The sequence below is a fragment of the Mus musculus genome, chromosome 8, assembly GCF_000001635.26.
Source record: "Mus musculus strain C57BL/6J chromosome 8, GRCm38.p6 C57BL/6J".
Classification (NCBI taxonomy): Eukaryota; Metazoa; Chordata; class Mammalia; order Rodentia; family Muridae; genus Mus; species Mus musculus.
In genome coordinates, this window is record NC_000074.6 from 3,609,669 (window position 1) to 3,626,320 (window position 16,652).

Below are 16,652 nucleotides of genomic sequence, written 5' to 3' on the forward strand. Positions count from 1 at the left end.
TTAAGCTAGAAGGGCTCCACCCTGGATGTGGCCTGTACACCAGGCCTGGTGTTTGGCCTTTAGCCAGGGATACAAGCACCTTGCTAGTAGGTCCACGGAGCCTATTACTACATGGAGACACAAGGGTTTGTGAACTCCCGGATCTATGACACCCACGTAAGTAGGGCCAGGTGTCCCTCGGTTTGGGGCTCAAGGAGGTTTCTTACTGGGCAAGCCTGACAAGAGGCCTGGGATGGGGCAGGGGAACTGGCCCTGCAGCGTCCAGAACTGGCTCTGCAGGGTGAGGGCAGGTTGTCCACATGCCATATCCCCTGACTACTCCACCTCCTGTCCCAGCCAATCAGTGCTGAGAGCCAGGCAGTTCTAAGCTAGCACGCCCTGAGGCACCTGGACGGCAGGAAGGAGGTCAAGACCGGGATGTACAAAGAGGGGATGTATTAGAAGGGTAGTTATGGGGGAGTGACCATGGAAGAAAAAGTGTGGAGGGAGTCAGTCTTCCTTTAGGCTCCCGAACACAGCAGCTGGTACACTCTGCTGTTCCAGTCGGACTTCTGTGGGGGAAAAGAAGTGGGGTCAAGGTGGGGGTGGATGGGGGGTGGCCCACCTCTGCTCTTAACCCTGGCCCCTGGGCTGGCCACTGACCATTGGGCTCCAGGTCCATCTCGTCCTCGTCCTCATCCTCGCCCAGCTGGATCTCCTCAGGGTTGGCCTGCTGAGCCAGCTCTGCCAATTCCTCCCTGGATGCATCACTCCTAGGGTTTCGAGAGGGAAGCTGGTAGCTGCCAGCTGCTTCAGTGGACCCCCTCCAGCCCCCAGCAGCTTCTCTGGAATACCCCTTTCCTAAGAAGGACTGGCCCACCCCCCACCTGCTCTCACCTCACAAAGAAGATCTTGCTCTGGGCCCTGGGGGGCTGGTCCCGCTCCGCCTCAGCTGCCAGCTGTTCTGCTCTCTGTTCCAGCAGCTTCATGTCATCCATGCCACTCTGCCCAGGAGCCAGGTCAGACACTGGAGGTGCAGGGCCAATGAGGGAGAGAAGGTTAAGGTTAGACCTCAAGCCCTCTCCAAATGCTGCCAGGCCTAGGAAGCCTAGGCTGGGCCGTGAGTGCTCTGGGACAGGGCAGACATTGCTCCATGTGGCCTAGCCATGAAAAGGAAAGGGGGGGTTAAAGAAGCTCACCGGTGCCTGTGGCACTGCCCGACACCTTGAGCATCTGTGAAGCCATGAAGTTGACCTGAGTATTGTATGTGGCCTGCACACTCCGCCGTATCCTCAGCATCTCCCTGATGGTATCCTCATTGCCGTGCCGAACCTCAAAGTCCTTCCATGTTTGCCAGAATGCCCCAGTTGTCTGTGGTGGGGCGCAGGCATGTGGTTGAGCCAGGTGCTTGGCACAGCATCCCCACTGCCCACCCTCACCTCTCCAACACTAGGCACAACCCGTACCCGGGGATCACAGATCTGGGAGCAGAAGCTGTAGATGGCCCGGGCGCGGTCGATTTCACCGAGCTTGCACTCCATGTCTGCAAACCGCAGGCACATCTCACGGGCATGCTCATCAGACAGCACCTGGCACCATGGGGTCAGGGAGAGCAGGGGTGAAGGAAAGGGGTCCCAGTGCCTGCCTGTAGGAAAGCCTTCTGCCATCCTCTCCACAGGCAGGCTTTCTGGGATCCTTCTGTCTGCATGGACCCCAACCCCATACCAGGTCACTAGTGGTGGGTACCTCAATGGCCTTCTGGTAGATGCCACGAGTGTGGGTGACGCCATAGATCTCAGCAGCTCGCTTGATGTAGATGTTAAACATGTCGTACTGCTGTGCTGGCTCCACTGCCCTGGTCGCACGGTCATACACAGCCATGGCATGGCGGGCAAGGCCCCACTCCTCCTCCAGCTGTGCGTAGAGCAGGTATAAAGCTGCACACACAAGGGTCCAGTTAGCAGCGCGCCACTCAGCACATGCTACTCATCCCCACGTCCCATGACAGCCCACAGACTCCTCACTCTTGGCATATTTTGGTGGGCAGCCATCGAGTGCCTGCTCAAAGAGATCCCGTGCACGCTCCAGCTTTCGGCCCCCATAGCGCGAGATGAATTTGGTCAGGTAGGTGCTCCAGATGTCTGAAACATTGGGCCACTTGAACAGTGAGATGCCACGCTCATATGCCTGTTTCCAAGGAAGCCAGGTATTAGCACCCAGATGCCCTTGCCCACCCCTCCATCTTGGCAAAGTTAAGCATGTCACCCTGTTTCCCCCCACCAACTACAGGAGCTAAGGCAGGGGTGCAATAGGGACTTTCTAAACACAGTCTGATACCTCATGGACAAGGTAGCTCCTAAGCTCTACAGACACAGGTGCCCAGGTCCTGGGCAGAGGTTAGGGACACAAGAACAGATGCAGCCTCCCTATCTGTGTACCTGCCTATGGCCACACTGTGCTGACCCACACACTATTACCTGAACAGAAACCAAGGGGAGCTGCACACATAGCTCCCACCTTTGTCCTATTTCCCCCAAGGCCTTGCAGTAGCTGGCTATGGGAGAAGAACCCATATCCCACAGTGTTCACATGCTGAGACCCTGATGCCCAGGGCCTTATGCAAGCACTTATTTTGGAAATGAGGAAAAGGACTTAAAATGACCTCGTTAGCATGGACCTTACCAGCCACAACTAGTGGCTTTACAAGAGATCAAAGGCTGAGATGTTGCTCAGTGGTAAGAGCCCCTGCTTTGAATGCCCAAAGTTCTGGGTTCCATATATACCACTGCCAAAAGGAAAAGAAATTACCCCCGTGACAGTTACTATTGTCAACCTAACAGGATGTAGAATAACCTAAGGGACAAACTTTAGCTATGTCTGCGAAGGATTATCTCGATCCTATGAACTGAAGCAGACTGATCCATCTTAAATGGGGGTGGGCGCCATCTCATGGGCTGAGATCCTAGACTACAAAAGGAGAAAACGAGCCAGTTCCCAACATTCATCCTCCTGTGCATCCCTCTGCAGGTGCAGCACAGTCAGCCACAGGTTTTCTGCTGCCATGCCTTGCCTTGCCCACCAGTGATTGTATCCTCTGTGAGCCAGAACGAAGTCTTCTCCCTTAACTTGCTTCCGTCAGAGGTTTGGTTTCATGTTCCCAAACACACATGTACACAGGCAGTGACAGTGAGAGGACAGTGAAGACAGTGGAGACACATGGACACCTGCAGACCATGAGGGAGTGCCTTCCCTGCAGACCATGAATGAGGAAGTGCCTTGCCGTGCCTTTGACCTGCACCTCGGGGCTTGCCTCACCTTGAAGCTCTCCTCAAAGTACTTGTGCTCCTCCAGGAACATGGCATAGTTAATAACGATCTGTGGCGTGGCTATGCGCAGGTCCAGGATTCGGTCATACACGGCCTTGGTTGACTGTGGGAACAAACGGGTCAGGGCACACTCTGCTCTGAAGCCGAGAACCAGCTCCACTTCACCCCTGTCTACGGTAGCTGACCTGGAAAGTGCCCAGGCTTTCCTCCAAGTCGGCAAGCATGGACCACACCTTCAGCGACTTATATACACGGTTCTGCACAGGTTCTGAACCATCAAAGTACTCAGCTCGGCGGGCAGGCAAAGCCGTGGCTTTCTGTGGAGAGGCAGAGGCAGAGGCACTGAGGGCTGTCCCGGCCCACTGCACATCCCTGGCTGTCCTCACATCCTTACCCGCAGCAGCTTTAAGGCCTCATCGTAATTCTCGTGCCTGAGCTCTAGCTCCCCACACTGGCACCACACACTTGCCAGGTCATCCACCTGCTTGAAGTTCACCTTGGTGGCCTTCTCTAGGATGACACGAGCCTGTGGTAATGGGCAGAGACTAGCTGAGGTCTTGCCACTTGGCCACCCCAAGTCCCGTGGTGAAATGTAATACACACACCGCACACTCACATCATCCAGCTGTCCATTGTCTTCGTAAAACTTGGCGAATGCAACCCACAGTGTGTGGGGCTTGCCTGTGGCTTTGAAGGGGTCTACTGTTTGCACAGCCTCTGTGTATGTGTTGATAATCTAGAGCAGGAAGGTCACACAAGTGAGGGCAGGGTTGGGCCATGGCAGCTCTATGGGGCAGAAGGAGACGGGTTGGAACCATCACACACCTCCCGAGGGCGGCCCTGATGGAGGGCTACACGCTTGTGCCACTCGTGGACGTGGTGTGGGTTCTGGCGCAGAAGGACACTATTGAGAAGCAGGGGCCGTCGGCTGATGAGCTGTTCGAAGCGGGCCAGGCGCAGCTCTAGGTCCACATCGTCTAGAAGCCAGATATGTTCATGAAGCCAGGGAGACTGGAGGTGATGGATGGCACAGGCCCTGTCTACTTCTGTTCCTAGCTTCCCTTCCTCCAAGCCCAGTGTTGTAGACCTAAAGAGCCACGCTGACCTCCACGAACCTAGCACCAGCCCTCCTGCCATGCCTGTACTCAATTGAGACTACGCCAGGATTTCTTGGCCCAGTGTCCATCCAGCCCCTCTCCTTGACAGCCTGTTCCACACCAGTGGCTAGGAACTCAACCCTCTCCTCCCGAGTCCATAGACCTACGTCGTACCCTCCTCCTCACGCCCCAGTTCAGAGGCAGTCTCCATCTTCGCTGCAATCATGCTCTCCTCAAACTGGGCGTAGCTGTCGAACACCTGGGTGAAGTCCCGCACGGTCATCACCGTGCGGATGGCCTCCTCATACACATCCCGAGCCTGTGGGGTTCAGGTCCAGTGTGAGGAAAAGTCCAGAGGAGAGGCGTGAGAGCCCGCCCACAAGGACCCACTGCCAGCATCCCCAGCTGACCAATGCTGAGCGAAGGATAGAAGCCTGCTGGCCTGTTCCTGCCCTGCACTGCCTGTCAGTCTGAAGCTGAAGGGCCACCTTTGTAAGCTGGGTAGTGTCTTGTGTAGCATGGACGCAAGATTGAAGTGAGAAGAGGTGAGCAGCCAGACTTCAGCTCCCACAGAACCCTGAGCTCAGCCTGCTGTGAAGCTTTTTCTTCCTAATCCCAACAATCCGTTCTGGAGGGAGGGAGTCAGTCTCTGAAGGCTCAGAAAGTAAATGAGACGTGTAAGAGTCACAAGACCTCCCCCCACCCCAAGTTATGCAAACAGTAACAACTGCTAGGGGAGACTCTCCAAGCAACCCCCAAGGCCCAGCCTGTCTCCAAGTCAGAAGGAAGGTCTAAGGACGCAGCTTTTGTGAATGTTCTCCCAACTGTGCTGGGTCTTCATTGATGCAGCTACTTCTGAGTCACCCTCACCCATGTTCATGTAAGGAAGCCCAGTAAGTTCACTGGTTTGCTATGTGCACACACTTGGAAAATGAAATAAATCACCTATCTGTGGTGAAGAGACATTTGTTCATGTCTCGTCAGGAAAAGTCATATAACACAGCCTGTCTCTGGAGGCTCCCACTCTCCTCCAATGGCTGCCTGACCCCTTCACAACCTTGTGTTCTCTAGACTCTTTCCATCCCTAGAAAGCACAGCCCTGTCTCCCTATCCCATGTTTTCATGCAGGCACTCGGGAAAGGGGCTTATGAGCTTTGCAATTCTCTTGCTGCAGCCCCCTACCTTGCCCAGCCCAACAGTGCAAATCGCAACCCCCTAAGCTACTCACAATGGCCTCCTACCCAGTTTCCTTAGACCACAGTACCCCCAGTTTAGTCCTATGGAGGTTCTCAGAGTCCCATCCAAACCCTGATCCCAGCATGTTTCTAGAAAGCAAGATGGAAGGACAGACAGTGGAAACTATCTGAGGGCACTAGGTGAGTACTCGGCCTTTGTCGATGCACCAGTTCCTTACAGGTAAAGCGTGGCCACACCCCCATTTTGCAAATAGGAATATTGGGGACATCTGTGAGGGCAGTCTGGTTGAGACATCTGTCACCCCACTAATGCTAGAGCTGATTCAGCTGATCAGACTGGACAGGCAGGTGTCCCCTTCCCCTCCTCACTGCCCCATGTACATCTCTCCCAAAGCTGCACACTACATCACTAAGTCGGAAAGGACAACTTTCCTGAGTAGAGAAGCTAGGTTTTTGGTTAAGGGTACACAAGTGGCTGCACTCCTCCACACAAGCTTACAAGTTCCCAGGCTACACAGCTAGGATGTGAGAGGACCAGACACTGAGTCAGGCTGTCCCGAAGGTTCACCTGTCTACAGGACTCCTGTTCCCATCACCACCACTGGGATGGCAAATGTGTGCATGTATGTGATATGTCTCACACAGCATATCTGTACTTGTGTCCTGCCCATGCACTGTGTGTCCTTCAGAGACCCACCTAACAGCAGAGGTCTAGGCACCCACATACCTTTTCGAAGTGGCCACTGCGGATATAGTAGTCTGCCAAAGAGCACCACAGCTTGCCCAGCTGGTCAGTGAAACGGGTGAGCCCACCACGGATTATGGCATCCACATTGAGAGACTGTACCTTGTCCGGATTCTGGGAGATAAGGTCACACAGCTCGTGCCACAGCTGCAGGACACAGGGTGTTGGGGGAACATCTCAGTCTCGGTCCATGAGGGAAGACACCTCTCACCCAGTCTCCACATTCCAGGGAACCCACCTGGTAGTTGGATTTACCAGCCTTGGATACAAAGCGCTCATCATTCACCACGGTGGCCAGGCGCTGTGCAGCCTCGTCTAGCCGGTCACTGGATTTGAGATACTCGATGTATTCCTCAGCGCTCTCAGGACTCAGCTGGAGAATGAATACCCACCCCACTGAAGGTGACTGGGGATGCAGGAGATGATATCTCTCTTCTGACTAAGTGGCTATCGTCACTCCCACCACCACCAGTTTTAGCAAACAGTCAGCCCCACTAACCCGGCCTCAGTGCTATGGTGGTCCAGCCTGAAGTCAATACTCCAGCATTAGGCCTTACTGGTTTGGTCTTGGCTCCTTTGGGTCAGTCTTGATACCACAGGCCTAACACGGCTACAGTACTTATGGTGGTTAGTGCTAACTGTCAACTTGACAGACTCTAGAATCACTTCTGAGACAAGCCTTAGGGTATATGTGTGAGAGACTATCTGGATGAGAAGACTCGTGTTGATTATGAAAGGGATCATTTCCTGGGCAGGGATCCTGTATGGTGCTGTATAAGAAGCATGTGTGCATAGCTGTTTTCTGATCATGGATTCATAGCTGTTTCAAACTCCCATCGCCTTCTATGAAGGACTGCACCCCTAAACTGTGAGCCAAAAAAGCCGATTGCTTCAGGGTGTTTCTTACAGCAAGAGGAAGAGAAACTAAGACAGTAATCTTGTCTGGACCTTCAGTCTTGGTCCTGAGTGTCCACCCTTGGCACCTCCCTTAGCCTTGACACCTCCCTGCCACAACCCCAATACTGTCCAATGCTAATTCTAGGCAGACCAACTTAAGACACTGGTAGTCAGGGAAGGATCTGCTTCTGTCACAAACTGTCATCCAAGCAGTACCATGCTAAGAAATTACAATACCGGGCTGGTGAGATGGCTCAGTGGGTAAGAGCACCCTACTGTTCTCCCGAAGGTCCGGAGTTCAAATCCCAGCAACCACATGGTGGCTCACAACCATCTGTAACAAGATCTGACTCCCTCTTCTGGACAGCTACAGTGTACTTACATATAATAAATAAATAAATCTTTAAAAAAAAAAAAAAATTAAAAAAAAAAAAGAAATTACAATACCAATATCACAAGCATGAGCTACAACGCTCTGCTTGCAATGCAGCCCACCATCCAGATATCTTACTCCCACCTCTTACTGTGGCTCTGGTTTTATTCTACTTCACATAGCTGGGTCATGCATGTGTTTACCCTGTTAGACTGAAAGTCCTGGGCAAGTGGTGGTGAGAGCCCCATGTATGGTGCTCCTGGCTCTCATCTCTGTGCCCACTGGGAAGTGGGCATAAGCTAAAAGCTAAAGACTTGAAAACTAAAGATAATAAGTTACAGTGCTTAGCTCAGGGTATAAAGGGAGTTAGCTCAGGGTATAAAGCATTTGCCTTGCAAGTGTGGGGACTGGAGTTTGGATCTGTAGAGCCCACATAAACATTGGGTAACTATGACAGCACTGGAAAGGGGATCTGTGGGGCTAGCTAGAACTGGCTAAATCTAGTCTGGGTTCACTAAAAGATCTTGCCTCAATAAAGTAAAGATTGATCGAGGAAGACATCAGTGTCAACGTTGGGCCTCCACATACATGGGTGTACACACACACACATAAATACACAACACACACTCACAAAGAAAGAAACCATGAATAAACTGTACCTATTCATCGGAGCCTCTTCCTGCAGCCTATTTATTGCATATTGGGAAGGTCCCTATCCCAGTGAGCCATGTTTGGAAGCCTACCTAGGAACTGGTCACTTCAATGGTGCTCACCTTGAGGAAGCGACGGTAGCCTCGCACAGCAGTCTCAGGCAGTGGGTGGGAGCGCAGGAAACGTAGATACAGGGGCCAGATGCGAGAGTGTTGTGTGATGGGCAGTGCCCTGAGGGCACGGTCAAAGGTGCGGCGGGTATGTGTTACCCTTCCCTGGTCCATGAGAAACTGGCAGTAGTCTAACCACAGGCGTGGCATCTGAAAATAATGGAGTGAGGGGTCTGAGGCACAGGCTCCATAGCTTCCTTACACTTCATATCTAGGGCACAGGGGCAGCAGGGAAGCAATAGGGGTCATCACCTGCCACCCAGGCTCTGTAAATAAGCCCAAGAGAGTCATTATTTCCTCAAGCTGATAAAACACTTTGGTGGACCTGTGCCCTGTTTTGCTGGAGCACTATGAGGAAGAGGAAGATACCCCTTTACATCTCACTGGGGAAATAGTTGCCAGGAGTGCGCCTGCCCGCACACCCCTCTCCAGATCCCTACCTTGTGCATGAACACAAAGGCCCTCTCATGGCAGTTGTTGACATCTTCATAGGCAGGATCAGTCACACAGCGATGTTTCACCTGTGCCCGGCGTGCCTTCAGATATCGGTACCAGAGTTTGTAGCTAAAGAGCAGGAAAGGCAGATAAGATGGGTTTATGGAACCCCAGAACCCTTTCTTTGTTCTAGAGGCAACTGTGGTGAAAAAGGGACTGAGGAGGGGCAAGAGATCTCACAGGGAAGGGACAGGCTTGGACATGAGGGAAGGTGTGACCTATCAGGGGCTGTGCTTCAGTAAAGGAATACACAGCATTCACCTGGGACACACAGTCACTTGTATTGTGACTGGGTGTAGAGGGGTGGGAGCTGATGAGCAGGGTAGCACAGGGAGGGCCATTTGCACCTGCAGGGAAGCAGTTTGAGTGCCCGCTCATACAACTGGTTGAGTCGGGGCTTGGGGGCCCCCTGTTTGAACTCGATGTAGCGGAGCCAGCATTTGACGGAGAACTGGTTCCTCATGATTTCTTCCTCATAGGGAAGGTCCTCTTCCTCCTGCCAGGGCCAGGGAAGGGGAGACGAGAAGCCTGTCTTTAGTCTCAGTAGAGTCACAACCCATCCTGGGGCTTAGCCCCAAACTCTAGGCTTCTACAAAAACTCCATACCCTTTCAAAAGGCAGTGGTGCAAGTCTATACTCCCACCATCTCAGAGGCAAAGAATAAAACAAATGGGAGGTTGGTGAGATGCCCAGTGGGTAGAGTCACCTGCCACTGAGACTGAGTCCCATGGTAGGAAGGAATCAACTCCTTACGTTGTCCTCTACCTTCCACATGCACACAGTGGCAGGCACATGACTTGCCTCTTACACATGTTAAAATTAAAAACAAACAAACAAATAAACAAAAAGAAGTAGAAAGATGGCTCAGTTGGTACGCACAAGCATGATTGCCTGAGTTCAGATCTCCAACACTCACGTAAATGCCAGGCATGGCAGTATGTATCTAAAAACCCCAATGCTGGGCAATGCCAGGCATCGCGTTATGTATCTATACACCCCAGTGCTGGGCAAACACAAACAGGTCCCTAGATCCCTAGGGCTCACTGGCCAGCCATTTAGCCCGCCAGTGAGCTTCAAGTTCAGTGAGAAGACTTTGTCTCAAAAGTCAGATGGAGAGCAACGGAAAGTCAGCTCATGTCTATTTCTGGTCAATGCGCATTCATACACACACAGCCCATGCACTTACAATACACGCTATAGTTAAAAACAAACAGGGCTGGAGACATGGCTCAACAGTGAAGAGTATGTACTGCTCTTGCAAAGGACTGCACTCATTCCAGGCAGCTCATAATTACCTATAACTCTAGACTAGGGCCTGTGTGGACACCTGACTCACATGCACATACCCACACAAAGACATCCACATAAACATAATTTTAAAAATACATCTTTAACAAGCAAACGGACACAACACAACAAGGTCCCAGACATGATTTCTTCCTCTATTGAAGCTGGATCACCAGATATTAGCTAAAGCAGTGGTTCTCAATCTACGGCCACTATGCCTTTGAGGACCAAAAAAATCCCTTTCACATGGGCTGCCTAAAAACACCAGAAAACACAGATATTTACATTATGATTCATAACAGTAGCAAAAGTACAATTATGAAGTAGCAATGAAAACGATTTTATTGTTGGCAGTTACACAACATGAGGAACTGTATTGAAGGATCACACATTAGGAAGGTTTCAAACTACTGTGCTAGATAGAGTGTTAGTTTAGACCTCTGGCTCTCAGCACTCAACTGCCCACACAGATCTCTTAGTTGTTAAGGAGACTCTGCCCAGATATCAGCTTTGTTCAGTAAATCTCACTCCCTGGCCCCAATCCTCACACTCTTAAGAAGTCTTTGACAATTTCATACATATATACAAGGAGTTTTGGATATCTTCACCATCCATTATTTTCTCTTATGCCCTTCCCATAATCCCTAGCGTCTCACAGCACTAGGGCCAGAGGCCTGGCCGCTGTCATGGACAGCTGGTTGTATCCAGGCACCACACACTTCCTCCCGGACATCAGGCTTTTGATCCTTCACGCTTACACTATCACCACCGCACCTATCTTCATACCTGGCCTGTATAATAACATTTTAAAGTTTTGTTTTGTTGCTCTTGAGACAGGGGTCTCACTATTTGTTCTAGCTGTCCTGGAATTCACTATATAGACCACACTGGCCGCAAACTCACAGAGATCCACCTGCCTCTGTCTCCCAAGTTCTGGGATCAAGGGCATTCACCACCACACCCAACCCAAAGTTTTAAAGTTTTTAACTTATTATTTTCCCCAGCCTCTTCTCAGGTGGCAGATACCGGTGATCTCCATGAGTGCATCAAGCCGTTATCCAGAATCCAGAACACTAGCCGGTCACTATGCCTATCAAAATCCACGTCGATTCACTCTCATTCCCCTCCTGGCCTCTTAACCTCAACAGCAGCTCCTCACTCGAGCCATGAGGGTACGTACGGTTCTTTATTCCCGGTCTGATCAGTGTTTTGACATGTCGCCCCATGGACTGGGGTCTAGTCCCCCCCCGCCCTCCCCCCCCGAGAGCCAGACTCCGATCCTGTAAGGTATCCAGCTTTGGATCTTCCCTAGCGAATCACCCTCCACCTCGCTGCAGACTTACAAAAACAAGGTCCGGCCGCTCGGAACGCGGAACTCGCGCCATCACCACCATCTTCCTGGCTCTCCAGGTACAGACGAGAGTCGCGCTCTAGTGGCGTCACGCACAGAAGGCCCGCCCTCTTCGAGACAGACCCGTTTTCTATTGGCTGCACCGCACTTTGACAGCACCGCTTGCTCTGTTAAATTTTGAGTGGTTAAGGAAGTGACCGGAAGCAAAGGGGCGCCGGAAGATGACGTCACAGACCCGGGTTCCTGACCACTCCGCTTCCGTATTGGCCCTTGGGCAGCACCAATGAGGTTTTGCATTACTGGACAGTCGACTTTGGGCGGAAGTGGCTTCGTAAAACCGAAGAGCGAGATGGGGGTGAAGCTGGAGGTGTTTCGGGTCAGTGAGTTCTAGGCGTTGGACGTCTGGACCCGGGGTCTTTCAGAAAATGAAAATAGATCTTGGAAGTGAGAGAAGCGCAAGGCAGGGAGGCGTTCCACAGAGAAAGTGTCTGAGACTTGTACTGGCACCCCAGCAGAAGGAGCACTAGATGTGGGGGCTTAGAATGGAGGGAAGCGTCTCAGAGATGGGAGAGCTGAAGAGGGTGGTTCAAGGAAGGGAGGCTTCAGATCCAGAGTGGGGTTTCCAGAAGGAGAGCCCAGAGCTCATGATGGGTCTCAGATAGGATTTCTAGAAGTAGGAGAATATATTTGGAAAAAAAAAAAAAAAAAAAAGAGGGCCCTCTATATGAGATGCTACGGGTGGGTATCAGATTGGGAGTTAATAACATCTCAAGGATATGTGTTTGTAGTAGGAACCCTTGGACTGTTAGTCTCTCTCTTCCTTTCCCTCTCTTCTACATCCTTCGTGCACGTGTGCCTGTGTGTGTGTGTGTGTGTGTGTGTGTGTGTGTGTGTGTTTGTGTGTGGTGGTGGTGGAAGGGAGTCGTGGACAGAACTACTACGAGTAAAATCTGCTTGATCATGAAAACCAGGCTTTAAGGTGCCAGGTTTCTGTTCTCCGGGTAGGATTTCTGGGGTTCCCGGGGAGCCCCTGAGGCTGAGCTCCGGACCTGTCCTTTGGGCTTCCCTGCAATCTCCCTGTGCTCCACCCACCTCTGCTTTTACAGATGTCCCTCTACCTCACTTTCCCCGTGGTTATGTTCTGGATCTCCAATCAGGCTGAGTGGTTTGAGGACTATGTTGTCCAGCGTAAGGTGGGTATCAAAGTGCTTGATGGATAATTCCTGCGGAAGGGAGGGTATGAAGCACCAACTTGCTATTGAGATCCATTGTCTGCCTCTCATGAGTCAACCCTGTTGTGGATGTGGGGCTCTGGATTCTCCTGCCTTGTGTTCTCACCTGTGACTTTGTTCCACAGAGGGAGCTGTGGCCAAGAGAGAAGGAGGGTCAGGTCAGTAACCTGTTTTCCCCAAGGAGCTGAGTCACTCTTACCTAGTTGGGCTTGGAATAAAGATTTCACCCTCAGCCATAGGTAGGAAAGTGGAAGCAGCAGACTGAGTAGGAATTCCAGACTAGCCTGGGCTAGAGACCTTGTCTCCATAAAGGTTTCTTGTTGTTTGTGATGGTGTATACCTACGGACACTTGGAAGGAGGAGTAGGAGGAGTATCAGATTGAAGCTAGCCTGGGCTGCATGGGGATAGAGAGAGGGAGACAGGAGAGGAAGCTGTAATTCCAGCATTCCAGCACTCAGGAGATGGATGCAAGAGGATTGAGAATTCTGGCTATTCTCTGCCGCCTGGTGAGCTCAAGGCTAGCCTGTAGTATATGAGACCCCATCTTAAAAAGAGGGGAGGGCACAAATGGTGTCACATATTACCTTTTCCCCGAGGGATGAAGCTGAACTCACTTGTACAGTGATTGTGATTGGCATGGGGCTCCCAGTGTGGATACTGAACTCTGAAGCCAAAGGGAGGATAGTGTGAGTGAGTCCAGGCTGTGAGGCCTGTACTCTTCCTTCCTTCCCATCACACCCCTTTCCCCATTCCAGCGCCAGGAGCTAGAAGAATTTAAGCAGAAGATCCGGAAGCAGAAAGAAGAGAGACTTCTTCAAGCTGCCCAGCAGAGCTCCTGAGACCTTCAGTTCCTCAAGTCCCAGCTCCCTTCCCCACCACAGAAAATAACACACACTCAACTCTTTGTTGCTAGTGCCAAGTGTTTTATTGTTTTCAGGGGCCAGTGGGAGGCCCAGGATGGCTAGAACTCTCAAGGAGCTTGTGTCTGGGGCTGGGGGCTGCTGTTCCTGCGGAAGCTGAGTGCAGCAGGATCCTGAGGGGTGAGCAGGGGTTGAGGGCTGAGGGTCCCAGGTCGTTTCTGCATTCCATCCTGGGGATGAAGAAGGGTCAGACGGAGGGAGGGGACCAAGGAAAGTGCAAGTCAGAAGTGCCTCCAAACAATGTTTTTTTTTCGTCTGCTAATTAGGGTGGTGGTATTTGGTCAGACATTGGCCTGTTAGTGTATACCTGTAATCCCAGTACTCAAGAAACAGGCAGGAGGATTATTTTGAGTTCAAAGCTAAATACTAAAACAAACAAACAAACAGTTGAGTTGAGAAGATAGCTCAGTCATTGAAATCCTTGCTATGCTCATTTGAAGACCTGAGTTTAAGCCAGGTGTGGGTTTATGCACTTGTAATCTCAGTGCTTAAGAGTCAGGAGGATCCCAAGGGCTTCCTAGCTAGAGAGCCTGATCTACCTGGAGTTCCAGGGCACTGAAAGCTCCCAGGGCAGGAGATTGACTTCTGGCCTCCACCTGCGTGTGCACACGTGTGCCCGGAGCTCTAAACATGTATGCTAATGTACACAGACATAGGGCTGGGGCTGGAGCTCAGTTGATAGAGACTGCATCAAAGCCCTGGGTTCTATCCCTACCCACATACATCACTCATGGTGACTCACACCTGTTATCCCAGAACCCAGGATGCACATGTAGGAGAACATGCCAGCCAGAGCTACATGAAACCCTGTCTCAAAAACAATAAAGCAAAACACTCCCAAACAGAAGCCCTACTCTTCATTGATTTATAGGGGTATGCATTCATATGCCTTCCAGGAAAACTGCCTGTTTTCTCCCTGTGGCCTCTCCCAAATATACAGATGTTGGAGCAGGAACTGTAATTTCCAGCCATAGTTCTGCACTAGCATGAGTCCTGCCACCTGACCTTAAGCCCATAGCACTTTACGTGTTCATAGGGTCCTCTCCTTTCCTGCCTAGAGACAGGTCATAGATTTAGAGAGCTATGTGGAGTCTCACAGGTAATCTGGACATCACCTACCTTGGGGCCGATAGGTTGGAAGCCAGGCAGGGAATTAACTGTTACACGCTGGTCGTCCATGCGGCGGCCCTGGGTGTTGACCAGCATATCCATGAGATTGTCCATCTCTGGAGCAGGGCCACCCTCTGCTTGGAGCAGAGACAGGCAGGCATGAATACAGACCCCATCCTGAGTCCCAAGATCCACAAGATCCCAGAACCCCAGCACTCCTGCCACACACACACACACACACACACACACACACACACACACACACGGCCCAATCACGCCCTGCTTACGGCTTTCTGGGTTCTGGCCTGGCCCAGCCTGCAAGGAACAGCGCTGCTCCTCCATCCGATCGCCCTGCACGTGGGTCAGCAGGTTGAAGAAGCCTTCCTGGTCCGGTGAACCTGCCTTGGGGACAGACGTGATTGGTTTAGTTTGGTCTGTGCCTTCCCTGTCTTCCAGACAGCATCCACCCGAAACAGTGCCTGCCTTCCCATCTCTGCTCTCACCATAGTCCTCACGGGTCTGCAGAATTTCTCTAAATGAAACCTGAGTCTCCTTCCCTGACCTGCCCCTGACTCCCCCAACCCCCACCTCCCAGCCTGGGGCCCCTGCCTGCAGCACAATTTCACATGGTACTGACTCTAGGGACAGCATTCTACCACTGTCCTAGATTGAGACCAGGCTTGGGTTGATTTGGGGGGTTGGGACACTTACCAGGGAAATGGGGCTCAGAAGTGCCCCTAAATCCTAGTACCTACTATCTCTTGGGGGACAGTACTAAGAATCCATTCATTTGCCCTGAGGAGGGGCTCTTATACTCTCCTACCTATACCCCCTGTGTGTTATAGTAACTGGGTCAGGGGACTCCAGAGACTTGCTTGCTAATTAGATGCCCTATAAATGAATTAATCTTGTCAATTACAGGTGCCGAGACCTCAAGAAGCGGATGGTGGAGTCAGCCAGAGCCCTCTTACCTTGTCTAGAAGGTCTGAGCCTCCCTCTCCCTTTTCTTCTTCCTGGTCCATTGTGTATCTCTCCTATACTTTTCTCCTGGTCTCTGACCTGAGAAGGCCTTTTAAAAGGCTAGGGTGTAGGGGGAGGGGGAGCAGATATCTTCCCCCATTCCCAAATCCCCAGCTCATATCCCATCTGCTCCCACCAATGCTTAAGCCCCAGAAAGATGATCTCTAGGTAATTGTTGATCCTGACTGACGCTGAGCTGGGTGTGGGTGTGGGTAGGGCAGTGCAGGTTTGAACCTCACTAGACCCAGCCATGATCACAGGACCTTGAGGAATGTCAAGTGGGAAGAAGTCAGTACAATGTTGAAGATCAACCAACATGAGGGTGGAACCTGCAGGATGTCCCCACCCAAGCCAACCCATTCCTGCCTGTGAGTTCGTCCACTGCAAGGCAGGTGACATTTTCAGGGGGGTAGCCAAGGAAGAAGTTGGGGTCCAGGCCTCTTCCCTTAATCCCTGCACTCTCCACAGACCAACCAACCAACCCGGCTCCTGCTACCCGACCACCTGTGAAACTACCGGATGCTCCTGTTTATCTGCCCCTCAAATGCCAATTTGAGTTGTCTTCGTCTTTCATTTATGCATGGAGCAGGACAGGAAGTCCCTGACCATTTCATTGATGAGCTGTGGCTTTCTGACCATGCTCTGAGAGTCTGTTCCTATCTCCAAGATACCTTTCAGGAAACCAGTTAAGCTTCTTTTTTTCTGGGATAGTGAGGTAGTTCATGGGCTAAGAGCACTAGCTGCATTTCCAGAGTACTAGGTTTGAGTCCCAGCACCCACATAACAGCTCACAACCATCTGT

At 51.6% G+C, this 16,652-nt stretch overlaps 3 protein-coding genes across 24 annotated transcripts; 1 reads left to right on the forward strand and 2 right to left on the reverse strand.

Annotated features, from left to right (window-relative positions):
• Positions 1-418: 418 nt before the first annotated feature.
• On the reverse strand, positions 419-11,666 carry Xab2 (XPA binding protein 2). Of its 5 annotated transcripts, none has more exons than XR_870082.3 (19): positions 11,560-11,666; positions 9,277-9,425; positions 8,875-8,998; positions 8,387-8,584; positions 6,582-6,716; positions 6,326-6,490; positions 4,577-4,721; positions 4,131-4,282; positions 3,922-4,041; positions 3,700-3,850; positions 3,491-3,622; positions 3,295-3,408; positions 2,004-2,166; positions 1,726-1,916; positions 1,446-1,568; positions 1,179-1,350; positions 877-1,006; positions 643-752; positions 419-551 (listed from the first exon to the last, which is right to left on the reverse strand). XR_870082.3 is itself a non-coding variant. In XM_006508864.2 (19 exons), the coding sequence occupies exons 2-19, from the start codon at positions 9,268-9,270 to the stop codon at positions 490-492; spliced, it is 2,448 nt and encodes an 815-aa protein (XP_006508927.1). In that variant the 5' UTR covers positions 9,271-9,425; positions 11,560-11,614; the 3' UTR covers positions 421-489. The 5 variants fall into 5 exon arrangements, 4 of the variants coding, with proteins under 4 accessions (XP_006508927.1, XP_030099597.1, XP_011240374.1 ...); XM_006508864.2 differs by having other exon boundaries at positions 421-551; positions 3,700-3,831; positions 9,191-9,425; positions 11,560-11,614; NM_026156.2 differs by having other exon boundaries at positions 422-551; positions 3,700-3,831; positions 11,560-11,628.
• A 216-nt stretch (positions 11,667-11,882) lies between these two features.
• Positions 11,883-14,567, forward strand: Pet100 (PET100 homolog). The gene is made up of 4 exons (NM_001195244.1): positions 11,883-11,943; positions 12,674-12,760; positions 12,925-12,957; positions 13,556-14,567. The coding sequence occupies exons 1-4, from the start codon at positions 11,917-11,919 to the stop codon at positions 13,637-13,639; spliced, it is 231 nt and encodes a 76-aa protein (NP_001182173.1). The 5' UTR covers positions 11,883-11,916; the 3' UTR covers positions 13,640-14,567.
• On the reverse strand, positions 13,701-15,879 carry Pcp2 (Purkinje cell protein 2 (L7)). Of its 18 annotated transcripts, NM_001372443.1 has the most exons (5): positions 15,802-15,879; positions 15,118-15,232; positions 14,840-14,964; positions 14,028-14,086; positions 13,701-13,890 (listed from the first exon to the last, which is right to left on the reverse strand). In NM_001372443.1, exons 1-4 carry the CDS (start codon positions 15,850-15,852, stop codon positions 14,063-14,065), a joined length of 315 nt encoding a protein of 104 aa, NP_001359372.1. In that variant the 5' UTR covers positions 15,853-15,879; the 3' UTR covers positions 13,701-13,890; positions 14,028-14,062. The 18 variants fall into 18 exon arrangements, with proteins under 18 accessions (NP_001359372.1, NP_001359381.1, NP_001123275.1 ...); NM_001372452.1 differs by lacking the exon at positions 14,028-14,086 and having other exon boundaries at positions 15,118-15,228; NM_001129803.2 differs by lacking the exon at positions 14,028-14,086.
• Positions 15,880-16,652: the final 773 nt, after the last annotated feature.